The sequence below is a fragment of the Ictidomys tridecemlineatus genome, chromosome 2 (genome assembly GCF_052094955.1).
Source record: "Ictidomys tridecemlineatus isolate mIctTri1 chromosome 2, mIctTri1.hap1, whole genome shotgun sequence".
Taxonomy (NCBI): domain Eukaryota; kingdom Metazoa; phylum Chordata; class Mammalia; order Rodentia; family Sciuridae; genus Ictidomys; species Ictidomys tridecemlineatus.
In genome coordinates, this window is record NC_135478.1 from 132,611,237 (window position 1) to 132,625,796 (window position 14,560).

The following is a 14,560-nucleotide window of genomic DNA, read 5'->3' on the forward strand; positions in this document are numbered from 1 at the left end:
GCCCCCTCCCCTTCAGGCTCAGGTTACCCCAAGCTATGACAGGTCCTCCAATAAGGCACACTGGGTCCAGGGCTGCTTCCAGGACAGGCAGAAGCCTCAGAATGCCAATGATCAGCAGCTGAAATGACTCTCAATCTTCACATTCAAACCTGCAGGTCAGTTTTGCTCCTCAGGGAGCAGGATTCCCCATGTCCTGCTGTAGTTTCCATTTGTGCTGGGTAGTAAACTGAGTGTTCTCAGATCCTCTCGCAGAGACGCAAGGCCTGGGCCAGTTAGTTTCCTCTCCATGGCTCTGAGGCTAAAAAGTAGCTTTCCCCAGCTAGGCTCCCTGGGTCAGAGTTAAGACCAGAGGCAACAGGGCTTCTACTCTAGGGCTCCCTCACCTGGTTAATAGCAAAAAAGGGGGGAAAAAAAAAGCAGGTGGGGGGGATAGTCGCTGCTAGAAAAGTGTGGAGAAAGGTTAAGGCACTGGGCCTGGACCTGCCTCTTCCGGACAAGATCTTAGGACCCCCAGGTACAAAGCCATTGGCTTCTCTCCCTGGAGGCTGAGCTGGGCTTTGGAAAAAGGGGTACCCTCTGAAGCTGAAAAACAGAGCACCAGGACCACTTTGTAGTTTCAAAAGACAATTTTATCTAGACAGGAACCTCTCAAACAGAACACAGAGAAGTTAGGCAGTAGTTATTAAAATACACTCTTGCCAAATGATTTAACATTAGAACATAACAGAGAGCAGGGAAATGTGGGGTGAGCCATCGAGTCACCCACTCCTGCCTTCCTGCTGAAGGGCAGCCAAATGTGGGCCAGTCTCCCTTCCTCTTTCCCCAATCTCACACCTCTTCCACTTACCTACACTACTTCCTAATATCCTCCAGAGCAGGAAGGGGAAAGAGGAACCATCCTATTTCTTCTTTTGGGATTCAGGCACACTTCACTCCACTTCAGGTACCAGGACACAGGCTAGATCTGTCTTTCAGGGGGTCCTGGACTGACGATGTCTACGACAGTAGGAAAAAACACAGGCAGGCCATTCCACGGGGAAGACCAAAGCCCTTTGGCCAGTAGTGCCCAGAGAAAAAGGGCTATGGCTGGTAAACCAAACTGGAATAGGGATCTCAAAACACACAGCAGATCCCACTCTGCCACCCACCCCACACCCACATGCAGGCTCTCAGAGCAGCAGGGAAACTCATAATAAGGCTCCTGAGGATGAGATGACACTGGTTCAATACTTGTAGATGATATCATTCCAGCAAAGGTTTCTGTTAGGACAGGAACCCCTGGTGTACTCTGAGCAGGCATCTTGAGCTTGAGCACAGTGGGGCATGAAGAAGCGATTTGGTACTTAGCACATCCTAGGCCCATCCCTTGGACTGTTCCAGCCTGGTTCCGGAGATGGGCCTCAAGGCCAAGGTGGCTCCTGCAGGCACCAGTTCAGATCAATCCCATAGCTGCCTCTAACCAGGAGAAGGCCTCATAGTCAGGTCAGTATAATTCCCACCATAGGAAGTTCAGGTGGGTGCTGGGAGGCATCAGGCTGCTGGCACCTCCTCTTGGTTTCCACCAGACTTATTTAGATGTGCAGGCCCCAGGCAATTGCCAAGACAGTCTTGTAGTGAAGAGGCAAACAAAAACCAGTTTTGAAAGTCTACAGCACCCACCACTTTGATACTAATGTTCAAAGTCAAATTCCAAGTCAAGGCGGGTATGACTCCATGCTGAGCAGCTGAGGGCACCAGTGTGTGAATCTTCCCCTGAAGACGGGCACTACCAGATGACCATGCTAACACCAGGACAAGAGCCCCCTTTCCTGAGCCTAACTCCAGCCTGCTGGATGGCAGAGCCACAATCTTCACATCTTATCTAGCTCAGCCCCTTCCAAACACCTCCCACAAGTCAACTTTATAGTACGGGGTAGAAGGTGTTTAGATGGGTCCTGCCCTTGGTGGAAGCCAACCCTTACAGAAAGACAAGCTAAACAACAGGTTGAGAATTTGTGAGACTTAGTAACCATTGCCCCCTCACAGGCCTTAGGCCTAAACTGCTGGCCTACCACCTGGTTCTGGCCACTGTGGTAAGCAGGCTCACCCCCATCCCCATGGTGCCCCAGGAGAGGCTTTCCCCAAGTGTTCAAATTCTGCCCACCCCAGCCCTATCATCAGGGACCCCTCCCCCACCCCACTTATTGAAGAGTTAATATCATTAATGCACAAATGAAATCCAGAAGATACTGAGGATCAAAAAAGAGCTGGCTCTGAATTTCTTCCCATAGAGCCTTCTGGGGTAGGCTGAAAATGAGCCCTTCAGCATCTATGGGAGTCACTCAGAGTTTATGGTTTCGTTTTCCCAAAAACACACCTTGAGGCCCTCAAATTCTTTCTAAAAATCACAACCAGACATATGAACTTGAATTTCCCCCACCCTTCCACCGTCCCTTGTTTCTTCTGGGAAACTCCAAAATAAAAATGACCAGTCTGCACAGTTCCAGGTCCTCTTCTCGGACGTCTCTTCTTCTTCAGGACTGCAGTTCTGATATGAGTGATGGACGATCCAGTGCCGGCCTCCATGGGCTGCATCACATGATCGCACAGCATGAATTTTGTTTCCGGGCCTTGAAAGAAAGAAAGGGAACTGAAGGGTGCTGAGGAAGGCAGGGCTTCCAATCTTGGCAGGTGTCAGGAATGGCAGATGAGACTCTGCAGCAGTCTAACAGAGAAACTAATATGAAATGGGACGGAAGAAAAGATATACCAGGACTGTCCTCAAGGTCTCAAGGGAAGCTGCCACTAGTAGTCCACAACCACAGTTTCCAGTCTGAGATCCTTACCTCTTTTTTTTTTCCCCACACTCTATTAATGCTATCAAAAAGTGGATAAAATTCCTATTACACAAGGTACAAGCAAAAAACCAACAATGCAAATTAGATCTGCTCAATTTCCTCCACTCTTGTCTTCCAATAACACTATCTGACCATGTTGGTAGCATTTCTTCCCAGAAGATGATCTTCCAGAGAATAGACGTGGTCCTACTCATGTTTGTGGAGATGGCTGTTATACTTTCTCTCTTGATTTCTGGTCATAGATTGCCCTCCTAACCCCACTTGACCTCTCCAGTGTGCACACAAAAGTATGTGTACAAAGGCTAGGGAGACTCATCTCTACTACTATTCAATAATGGGTCAAAAGTGCCACATCCACTCAGGGAGACATGACTACTGTTCCAAAAGAAAAGAGGCAGTCATTAAGAGCCATCCTGCCAATAAAACAGCTATTCCAAAGGGAAAAAGGACCTCCTGAGAAAGGGGAGCTACTGGCATTTTAAGGACTTTTGCCCAACTGCTTAGCCACAGAGGAAGGAGGACAAACTCCTGATCATAAGAACTGGAATCAATGTGGGTTCAGAAACGAGCAATGTGCAGCCTCAGAAGCAGAGAAGAGAAACTGCCTGAGTGAACTTGCTGCTGTTATGGGGGCTGTGAAGTTTGTCTTAGGCTCCCACGCCCCAAGGACTGAAATCCATATCCACCCTGATTAAATGAACGAAGAAGGGTCTGACCATAGTACAGAATATCAGAAGAAACAAGCTACAACGGCCCCGTGGGAGAAGCCCAGGAGAGTCAGGCAGCAGCTACTCACAGTTTTATAGAAGGCTTTGGACTGTGTTCCCAGTACTTCTGATTTGGACACCAAGTCATCAAGCTTCTCGCCTCGCTCTAACAAAGACTCCATGGTGTTATGCTGGACAAAAGAGAAAAGAGAACTCTTTGCTCTGTTCAGTAAGCAACTGTTGACAAGAGACTTCGCAGAAGTTCTGAGGCTGGGGAAGCACCACCTCTCCAGCACAGATATATCTCTAAGTGTTAGGAATGCGTTTCAGAATAGTTACCAGTGGATAAAATAGGACCTGGTGGCATTCCCACAGAATCTAGTTCTCCCAGAGACAAAATACCTCCCAAAACTGCTCCCAGCACATACTCAGATAAGCACTGATTTAGGAGAGTTCATGCATATGCTTATTTATATTTATACATTACTGTGTGTGCATCTACATACATGGGTTACATGGGAGATGGGTGGGGCATTCTATGGGAAGAGAAAACCATAGCTAGACAATGCACACTTGCACTGGGTTGGATAGTGGCCCCCCCTAAAATTTAAATCTACCCAGAACCTCTGAATGTGACCTTATTTGGAAAGAATCTTTTACAAATGATAAGGGCATGATGGATTAGGGTAGGTTCTTAATTTAATGACTGGTATCCTAATTAAGAGAAAGGAGAGTGGCACACACAGCAAAGGCCGTGTGACAACAGAGGCAAAGACTGGAGCAATGTACCTACAATCTAAGGAACATCAAGGATTGCCAGCAACCACAAGACACTGGAATAAGGCCTAAAACAGACCCTTCAGAGCTTCCAGAATAAAACAGCAGCCTACACTTTGATTCCAAGACTCCAGAACTGTGAGAAAATACTTCTGTTGTGAGTATTTATTAACAGCATCTGCAAGAAACTAACAAGTTGGTAAAGCTGTGCTGTCTCAACCCAGGAGCTACATAGAGCTATCATGTACAAAAGATGAAGCAAGTCCAAATTGAGATATACTTCAAGTACAAACACACACAGTTGTAGAGACTTAGGCTCAGCATGATCATACCCTCTTAGTGACTTTTTATTCTCACTACACACTTAAAAGATAATATCTGGATATATTGGGTTTAATAAAAATATTAATACATTTCAACTACTTTTGAAACTACTAACAACTAAAACATGACTCCTATAAAATTCTGAATTACACATGACTCATATATATACACAGTATATGTCCACTAGACAGCACTGTGATAGAACTCACCCTGCTTTTCTAAATGTCATCATTCTGCACTTAGGAAATAAGAACACCTTTTATCAAGGGGTAGAGGGATAGATCCCTCACAACAGTTAGCAAAGAAGCAGAGCTCAACTTCTTCTCCAGATGGCCATTGATAAGGCAGCTGTATGCACATGTGAAATGGTACAGGATGAAGAATCAGCAAGTGTTCTTTATCCCTATGCAAAGGTAAGCAACTCAAGAGTTTTAAAATAAAGTTAGCTGAATTAAAATATGGACACCAAGCTGTAATCCCAGCAACCTGGGAAGCTGAGGCAGGAGGATCTCAAGTTCAAGAATAGCTTCAGCAACTTAGTGAGACCCTGTCTCAAAATGGAGTTCAGAGACAGTGTCCTTGAATTCAACCCCTATTAAGGGGAAACTATTAAGAGGAAAAAATAAAGATACAGACACCAATAATCCAGATTTTATAACTGCAGCTAGAAAAGGACTGGGTAAGGTTATCTACTGCTCCCCAGTGGAAAAAGGGGAGAGTAGATATCTCAGGTTCTGTATTTCTCAGACTCAGACTCAAGCAGCACAAGGACGACTCAGGGCTTGTGGAGAAACATCATCTCAGTGATCAGAAAGACCAACAGGCTATATAAAAGATAGATGCTTGAAGACTTTCACAGAGGGACACTCTAATGCAGGTGATAGAATGGCAGTCACTGCTTCCTTGACAGTACTGCATCACTATCTAAACAAGGGCTGGCTTTGTGCATGCTCAGCTGGCAGCACGCCCCTGTGCCCTCAGGTCCCAGAGTAGTTCTCTGCCTTCCTGCTTACCAGAATGATTTTGGTCACATCTAACTTTCATTTCAAAGCCAAGTTATTCATAGGTCTCTAGCTAGAGACCTATGTGGAAGCCCTAGGCTGGTTTTAAAAAATAGAAGACTCCAACCCCACAACCAGCAAGTCTGAGCCCAGGATACAGTATCTGCCGAAGCCATGTGGGTGTGGACAGGAGCACTTCACATCAGCTGTGGATTTTTTTCTGGGCTTCATATCCACACATTTACTCATCAACTGATAAGCACCAGGGTAAGCTAGACATTGCACAGTGAACAAAGATGGAAAGATGCCCCAGGTGCTCACCTGGTGGTCAGGGAGACACTTTAACAAGCTGTGGCAACAGAGTGTCCTTCAGAAAGACCCCCAGCATGGTGCACTGTGTACAAACTGGGCAGTCAATGGTATAATAGAGGATAAGGCATAAGTGTGTACACTTTATCCTGGAGTAGATTTGACAGCTGTTGAAGGATTTTAAGTAGAAGAGTGACAGATCAATGGCTACTGATTAGTAGATGATAGGAGGTGAGGGAACCAGTTAAAAGCAATTAAAAAAAAAAAAAGAACAAACCATTCCAAATCAGATTTCAGATAAACATGCAAGTTCCAGCTCATTCTACAATAGGCCTGTATTGCAGAATTTGGCTGCCTCTGGTCAGTGGAATGTGCTTCACTCTGCCCCCTTCGATACTGATACTGCCAGGGGAGGCACCTGTCAGAAGTGGAGAACCAACTTAACAATGGCACTGGTGGTGGGAATAAAGTACTATAGAGGGCAACTCTGTAACTGCAGACAAGGAGTGGCCATGGAAGGAGGATCAAGGAATGCACTGGTTCTCAGTCTGATCCATGTCAAACAAAGGGTACTGTGAACCAAGAGGCACAGGAGGGACACTCTGATGCAGGTGATAGAATGGCAGTCACTGCTTCCTTGACAGTACCGCATCACTACCTAAACAAGGGCTGGCTTTGTGCATGCTCAGCTGGCAGCATTCCCCTGAGCCCTCAGGTCCCAGAGTTGTTCTCTGCTTGCTTACCAGAATGATTTTGGTCTCATCAAGTTCAGCCTGTACTTTACTCATGGGATCAGCTTCTCGGGGGTTCTAGGAAAGAGCCAAAATAAGAACATTCAGTACTGAAGTGATTACCTAGAAAAAAACTCGAACCAAGGAAAATGGACTAAACTTCATAGTAAGAAAAGACACAACCTGTCTAAACACAGAGCAAAGAAATGAAGTCTGCCTACAGCTTGGGTTCCCAAGTCTGAAGGCAGATGTTCTGTGTTTCTCAAACAGAAGGTTTGAAAGAACATTGGCAAAAGAAGTCACCAAAACTGTCATGATGACTGGCCTTTTTAGGATTAAGTGGATTCTAGGCCACACAGTCTCTATAGTCTGTTTCTTTAAACCTACCTGGTATCTACTAAGGTGACCATCCAGGGCTGTGTAGTTGATTGTAGCAGGGGATCCTACTGGCCAGTTTATACTTTCAACCTGCTTGGAGAATTCATCTAGTACCTAAAAGACAAAGGAGCCTCAACAAGTCTCCCATTGAGCTTACCAGCACCCTCAGTGACAGGGCTTCCTCCTGAGCACCTTTCCCCAAATGAGGTTCACAGACTCCCCAGAGCTCAGGAAAGGAAGAAGAGGATATCCAAAGGCAAGGGGACAATCTAGGTTAAAGTTTCTCTTTCCAAATGTTTCTTACTATTAAAACATATTGTAAGTAGTCTAGAATCAAAAGTAAAATATGCCCAGCTTGGGATGAACCTCATCTGGGAAATGATAAAGATGTTCACATTTAAAAATGACAAGATTTCCAGGGAAAAGGGCACTGGCCCTCTAATTTTCCAAAGTAATTCTTCAAAAAATGGAACTATGTCCTTTGGATTTAAGCAACTATTGGATTTTAAGTACTTGGAAGTATTTTAGTTCTGTGGGGACAGAATGAGTCCCCTTTCATCAAGTTTATATTTAGCAATCCACCAAGAAATTATAGAATGCTTAGGTGCTAAGAGCTTACATCAGAGGAGAGAGCTGCAGTGACTGCAGAAGCAACATAGAAAGAGTGAAAGATCTTCAGTAGAGGCATAGGGGGCAGGACTAGAGCTGTGAAAACCCAAGGCACAATTGGCTTTGGTCAGAGGAAAGGTACTATCACCCAGTGGCCTGGACATGGGTCAAATGAGGTTCAGAGTCAGTAGCAGTGAGGGAACATGAGCAGGAATGTCAAATTGTTTCTTGGTTTGGGCAGGGGAGATGGCTAAAAACATGTGGACTTTGAACCAATCATCCTGTGTGCTTTAAGCACAGTACATGATGTTCCACCCTCATCCTAGTCCAATCCAGACAAACCACATACTTACCTTTTCCAACAAGGTAAAGGCCACCCGGGATGGGTATTCACTGTCAGCAATGACCACACCTGCAAGATTGTCATTCCGAACATAGACATGGCACAGATACTCTAAGGAGACAAGAGATCAGACATATCAATAATGACATGAAGGTTTTGTACTACTTTTAATCCCCCAAATCAAAACATCACAATGCTCCCTCCTGCATTCTGGGTCAAATGAAGCCAATCTGAAGCAACTATGAAGCTCAACTCTGCTGGGTAAGATTTGTGGAGGCTCTGTAGCACAGCTACAAGGATCTAACCCAGAGTGCAGCCCAATACCTGCTTAGGACCAGTCGATGCCTTATCTATGAAGCCAAGGTTAAAATGAGCCACCAGTCAATATGTCCCCAGGAGCATTCCAAGTTATTTCCTTGAGCTCAGGACGGGCCTGGCTATGTCTTGGCAATTCATAACCTCTCTGAGGCTCTGTGCTGCTCCCAAATTGAAGGAAGACCACACAAGACAAGAATCTTCTATTTTCTTAAAACAAAACAAAACCTTTCAGAGTGCCCAAAAGATAGGAAATTACCTTCCAGGCCACAGTTTGCCAAATTATGGCAATACTGCTCAACATGCTCCAGCCTATAGTGGGGGACTAGTGAGAGCTATCTGGAAAAAAATTTAGCCACTGCTGACTGAGGTTTCTAGCAGTATTACACTAAAATTATCATATGACCAAAAGGTATGATTTGAAAAAGGGATTCCACAAAATAGTCACAATCCATACTACTATTAATTTCCATCACTTTGAAGGGATTCAGAAATGACAGTGAACCACCTCCCCAAACAAGGAGAAAAAAAAAAAGGATTACAGTTTACAAATAAGACCCTTCTTGTCCTTAAGGATTTGATTCAAAAGATTTCAATGCTGAACAACAGGAAAACAAATAAATAAGAAGAGAAAGAATGTGAGCTCTTGAAATCAGAAAATGGATAGGGAATTATGATATATGCTTCCAGATTTCATATACAATCCAAAATATATTTAAACATGGGGTCAAAGTGTACATACTCCACAGAAACTAAGAAGCTAATCGGTGTCTGAGGAATCATTGTTACACTAAATGTCTGTAATTCAATTTCACTTCTGTGATGCTCTTTGTGCAGGGATTTCAAGTGGAATATATGTGTGTATGTGTGTGTGTGTGTGTTGAATACTGCCTATGATGTAAATGATATTTATATCATCAATTCAGTAATTCTACAATCAAGTCGCTTGAAGTCAGTGCACATATGATATGGTCTTTGTTTCTGCCTAATGAAATTACCATAACTCTTTTCTAACCTTAATATAACTTAAAACAAGTGCCTAAAAACTTTCATAAAAAGAAAAACAAAACCTATGGAGCACAGAATGAAGCATTACCTCAGTAGTGCTAACTAAAAATCCTTTTTTTGGTGGGAATTTGCAACTCTGGAGGAGAAAGGAAATATGAACGCTGTTTATTATTCCAGGAGAGTCAGATCCTAATCTTAAGTGAATCCAAGCTTTGGATTCTGGAATTTTATCTAGGAAGCTTAGACTTCAACAGTGAACATAGAATTCTGTGTAAATAGGAAAAGGAAGAGGAGAGAAGAGAGAATAAGCCAGCACAGAAGTGAGGTTCTAGTAGTTCTCTCCATGTGCTGAAAAAACTATGTGCTGCCAAAATGTGGCAGCCAGGCTCCACACACTCAGAAGTTGAAGAGTCCTCTTACCTTGTTCTTTGACAGAAGCTCTGCTGCCTTTCGCTGAGCGCTCCACAATTAGTTGACTTGTGAAGGTCATGAATTCCTGAACACTAAGAAACACACACATATTTATTACCTTCTTCCTGTCACCTGTCCCTAGTACAATGGAAAGTGACCTCTGAGCTTATAAGTTAAGGAGACACTGCTTCTTGGTTTCATTCCTTTCCCTCTGTAGTAACAACATACACAGATACATAGGCACCTGTACACACACACACACACACACACACACACACACACACACACACAGAAAACCCACTACAAAGAACACAAATACAGGGCTGGAGTTATGGCTCAGTGGTAGAGTGTTTGCCTAGCACATGTGAAGCCCTGGGTTCAATCCTTACCACCACATAAAAAATAAATGACAGATATGACTTAAATGGTGGTAATAAATTTTATATCTGTCTGTCCACTAGTTCACCAAAACAATTCACTTTCAGATTTTGGAGGCATTTTCTTTGGGTTACCTTAAATTTAACAGTTGGGTCAGAGCATGGTTTGGGACAAAGTGAAAAAGCAGGAGGTAGCTTCTACTGGCAAAACGCCACTAACTTCCAAGAAACAGAATAAATAAATACTGAATGAGAAAACATACACTAGTGACAAAAATCTATCAAGAAGATATACAACCAGTCACTGTTGTAGCCATACAACAGACCCTGGCAATGCCACACACCTCTGCAGTAAGTGCTGGCTCAGGTCTGCTGGGGCTCATCCACAGGACAAACCCCGCTCTTAAAGAAATAGAAGGAAACAGCTGGGGCTGAGGCTGTAGCTCAGTGGTAAAGTGCTTGCCTCGTATGTGTGAGGTGCTGGGTTCAATCCTCAGCTACGTAAACATCTATAACTAAATAAACATTAAAAAAAAAATTAGAAGAAGGAAACAGCCAAGATGAGGAAGTGGGAAACTTATGCAAAGGCTGAGAGAAAAGAGAAGGTTCACAACAGTCCTAACAGAGAGATCTGGCCAAAATAGAAAAGTCATAGGAGATGTTAAGGAGCCTCTGACTGGGGAAGCAATGTAAAGGACAGTCATGGCCAACAGAACAGATTCCTTAAATGAAAGTCCAAACAAGGCTCCCACAGAGGCACACATAATCTGAAGACCCATCTCCAGGATCCCAGTTCAAATGTCAAGCAAGTTACTGTGCTGTGACTCATTTGTAAAATCAAAATTTGTGTGATGGTTAAATGCATTAACCAGGTAAAGAACTTGACACAATGTGTGGCACATAGTATTACTACATATCATCATCATGAGGGAATGATATGATCAAAATAATCATAGGAAAGAGGAAAACAATCTTTAAAAATGTTCAAAGAAGGAAGACTTTGATATGATCAAAATAATTATAGAAAAGAGGAAAACAATCTTTAAAAATGTTCAAAGAAGGAAGACTTTGCAGTAAAACTAAACATAGTGCTTAGAATACAGCTATAATTAGACAAAGGAAGACTTGCATTAATTGCAAGAGCCTATATATAGGGTCAAAAGAGCTGGGAATCTATTCAAAGGTTTTGAGCTTGGAATTTGGTAATCATGGGGCATGAATGATGGATGGGTGGCCTCACCAAAAAAAAAAGATTCAGCTGGAATACATATGGCTTTAAGAGACACAATGAGAGATGTCCCTTTAGTGTTAGTTATCTGAGAATAGTGTGGGGATCCCAAGAAGTTAGGTATAAGTCCTATAGTCAAATCTATGAGACTCTTCAGTATAAATGGAAAAAAACAGAAAAGACCAGAGCCAAGTTGGCACCAAAAGTTCCATCAAAAAAAAAAATGCAATTACACAAAGCAGAAAATAGAAAACCAATGGTAAAATGAAGTGAAACATTAAGAACTTCAAGAAGGAGCCAAAGATGAGGCACCAATTCCACCTTTGGGTATATGCTGAAGAAAACCATAAGCAGTGTCTTAAGAAAATATTTATACACCATATTCATAGCAGCATTATTTATAATAGTTAAAATGTGGAAGCAACCCAAGTGTCCATTAAAGATGAATGGGAAAGCAAAATGTAATAAATATATACAGTGAAATATTACTCAGTCTCAAAAAGGATGGATGAACTTTAGAGACATTACAGTAAGTGAAATAAACCAGACTCAAATAGACAAATACCTTATTATTCCATATATATGAGTCCCTAGAATAGTCAAAAATCATAGAGACAGAAAATAGAATGACTGTTGCCAAGGGATAGGGGAGGAGGGAATGGAAAACTAGCATTAAATGGGCGGTTGCAGAAGATAAAAAGATGGATGATGCTGATGGTTGCACAACATGAATGCATTTAGTACCATTGAGTTGTGTACCTAAAAATGGTTAAGATGATAAATTTTTTGATATCTGTATTTTACCACAATGAAAAAAATAATTTTAAAAAAACCCCAAAAGGAACAGATAGTTTCAACAAAATAACAATAACTGTTTTAGATCCAGCCAGCAAGCCACTGGCTACTCTCATCAAGAACAAATTGTTGCACTGAAGTAATGAAAACAATTTGCATGGCAGATTCCACCAGACTCCGAGACAAGGTTCTCCTGTAGGGTCCTTCTTTTTTTTTTTTTTTTTGCCTGAGTCACTCTAACGGCTCCCACAAATGGCCTGGGCATGTTATGGCACTTCTAATGTATACCTTCCTGCAATTAAAGTGCTCCAAATACATTTAAAAGCCTGTAGCCCTACACAGCCCATACTTTTCTTCCAAATCTTTGGTGTAGAACCCTTGTGTACTATTAGCGCCCAATCACTAAAAAGCACACAATCTGGGTTTGACTCCAGTTCATTTCGGTGTAACATCTTGGGGCTTCAGTAGCTGACTTTAACCATAAAAAAGAATACACTAGCATCTCTCATACTGAATTGTTGGTAAGTCCCACAAGAAATTACAAAGGTGGATCTCTAAACATAATACACAGACTCCCTGATCATAATCACTGATTGGGTTCCAGACACTGATTTAAAATATACACTTCTGGGACAGAAGCTATTAATTCAGAACATCTGGGCGTCAACTTTGGGAATCTGCCTATTTCAAAGTCCCATTCTAATTTTTATGCGGCAGAAACTTGAAAAACCCTGAGTACAGGACAAAAGTGCAGAATGATGTAAGAAGGGCTGGGTAATGCAATGACATAAGACTTTTACGAGGGAGTGCTAAACGATTCCTCAGAGATACAGTCCGAACCAAAGAAGCCATGACCAGGTTCCACTGCGGGAGGCCGAGGCGGACCCTGGCTCTCCCTAAACCTGGCCCTCCTCGAGGACTCACCCGATCCCTGGCCTCTGCCCGGCCACCACCGCCTGCCCGCTCACCTGGACCTCTGGAAGAAACTGAAAGAAGACACGTCGTAAGCGGCTTTGAGCAGTACTGCTTTGGGTTCGCTTTTGTAGAGGACACTAAGGCTGTACAGCTTCATGGCGCCAGGCCCTTGGGCCGCCTACCGGCTCCGCCGTGGGACCCACTTGTAGAGAGCACAGCAGCCACCGCCCGCTGGCGCCGCCGCCGCCGCCTCACGGCGTACCAGAGGCCGGCTGCTGACGGCGCCTCGCCGGCTTCCTCCTCCGAGTTCGGGATTAACTTCCGCTTCCGGTCTGGGCGGGCTCCTGAGGCCCGACCGAGAGAAGAGTGTGTTTCTGTCATACCCCGGATGCAGAAGAGAGTGCCGGAAGTATGACGCCGCGAAGGGCGGAACGCATACGTGTGAGCCCAACTCCACGCGCCTGCCAGGAGGAGGCGACGTGTGGGCTGTGCTGAGTTGTCGGGTTTGGTGAGGTGCAGAAATCCCTCCTGTGTCAGTCACAATAGTGCTGGGCCGTCCAGGTCGTTTTTATTACCTTTTCTAGCCCTTGAGAGCAGCCATACCTCTTTCTTGGGCAGTGAGACCCCGAGCAATTCTTGTTTTCTGTAAATCCTGCACCATCGTCAACTCCTCCGCAGTTTCGTAAATCAAATCTTCAGAATAGAGGGACGGCCAAGGGGAGGGAGGGGAAGGGATGGGGCATGGGGGTAGGAAAGATGGTGGAATGAGATGGACATCATTACCTAGGTACATGTATAAAGATACGAATGGTGTGACTCTACTTTGGGTACAACCAGAGAAGTGAAAAATTGTGCTCCATTTTTGTACTATGAATCGAAATGCTTTCTTCCGTCATGTATAACATATAAGAATAATAATAACAATTTAATAAAAAGAATAGAGGGAGGGACCTTTCCTTTTAGAATCCCCTTCAGCATGTGAAGTTGCCTCCCGGTTTCGGATCAGTTCTGCGTGTGGGAGTAGATCTTCCAACTGGAAAGATCCTCCAGCACAAGACCTGGGAACTTGGCAGCCTGTGTCTCAGCACTGACAGGAACTCTAGTGTAGCAGGTCCTCTGTATTTCAAAAGGGGACAGAAATGGGGTTAGCTTCCCACTGCAAGCAGCAGTTTTGTGCACAGTGACATGGAAAACCTAATTTTGCTTGAGCTGTTGAAATAATATAAGTCCATGGAAGTTCCCTGAAGGTGTCACCTCTTGCCCACTTTATGTGTACTAAATGGTATTATGTAATTGAAAAAGACCTTGTTGCCCAGTGCGATGGTGCACACCTGTAGTCCTAGCTATCCGGGAAGCTGACTGTTGAGCCCAGGAGTTAAGATAGAGACTGGGCAACTTAATTAGACTTGTGCTAAACAGACAAAACATCAAAAACCTTGGTCTTTGAAAGTTGGCAGTATGGTCACACAATCATCATACTAGAATCAACCAGAAC

At 43.7% G+C, this 14,560-nt stretch overlaps 1 protein-coding gene across 1 annotated transcript; it reads right to left on the reverse strand.

Moving 5' to 3' along the window:
• Positions 1–607: 607 nt before the first annotated feature.
• Positions 608–13,399, reverse strand: Ykt6 (YKT6 vesicular SNARE protein). The gene is made up of 7 exons (XM_005319237.5): positions 13,119–13,399; positions 9,760–9,842; positions 8,027–8,127; positions 7,074–7,178; positions 6,699–6,764; positions 3,634–3,735; positions 608–2,609 (listed from the first exon to the last, which is right to left on the reverse strand). The coding sequence occupies exons 1-7, from the start codon at positions 13,220–13,222 to the stop codon at positions 2,574–2,576; spliced, it is 597 nt and encodes a 198-aa protein (XP_005319294.1). The 5' UTR covers positions 13,223–13,399; the 3' UTR covers positions 608–2,573.
• Positions 13,400–14,560: the final 1,161 nt, after the last annotated feature.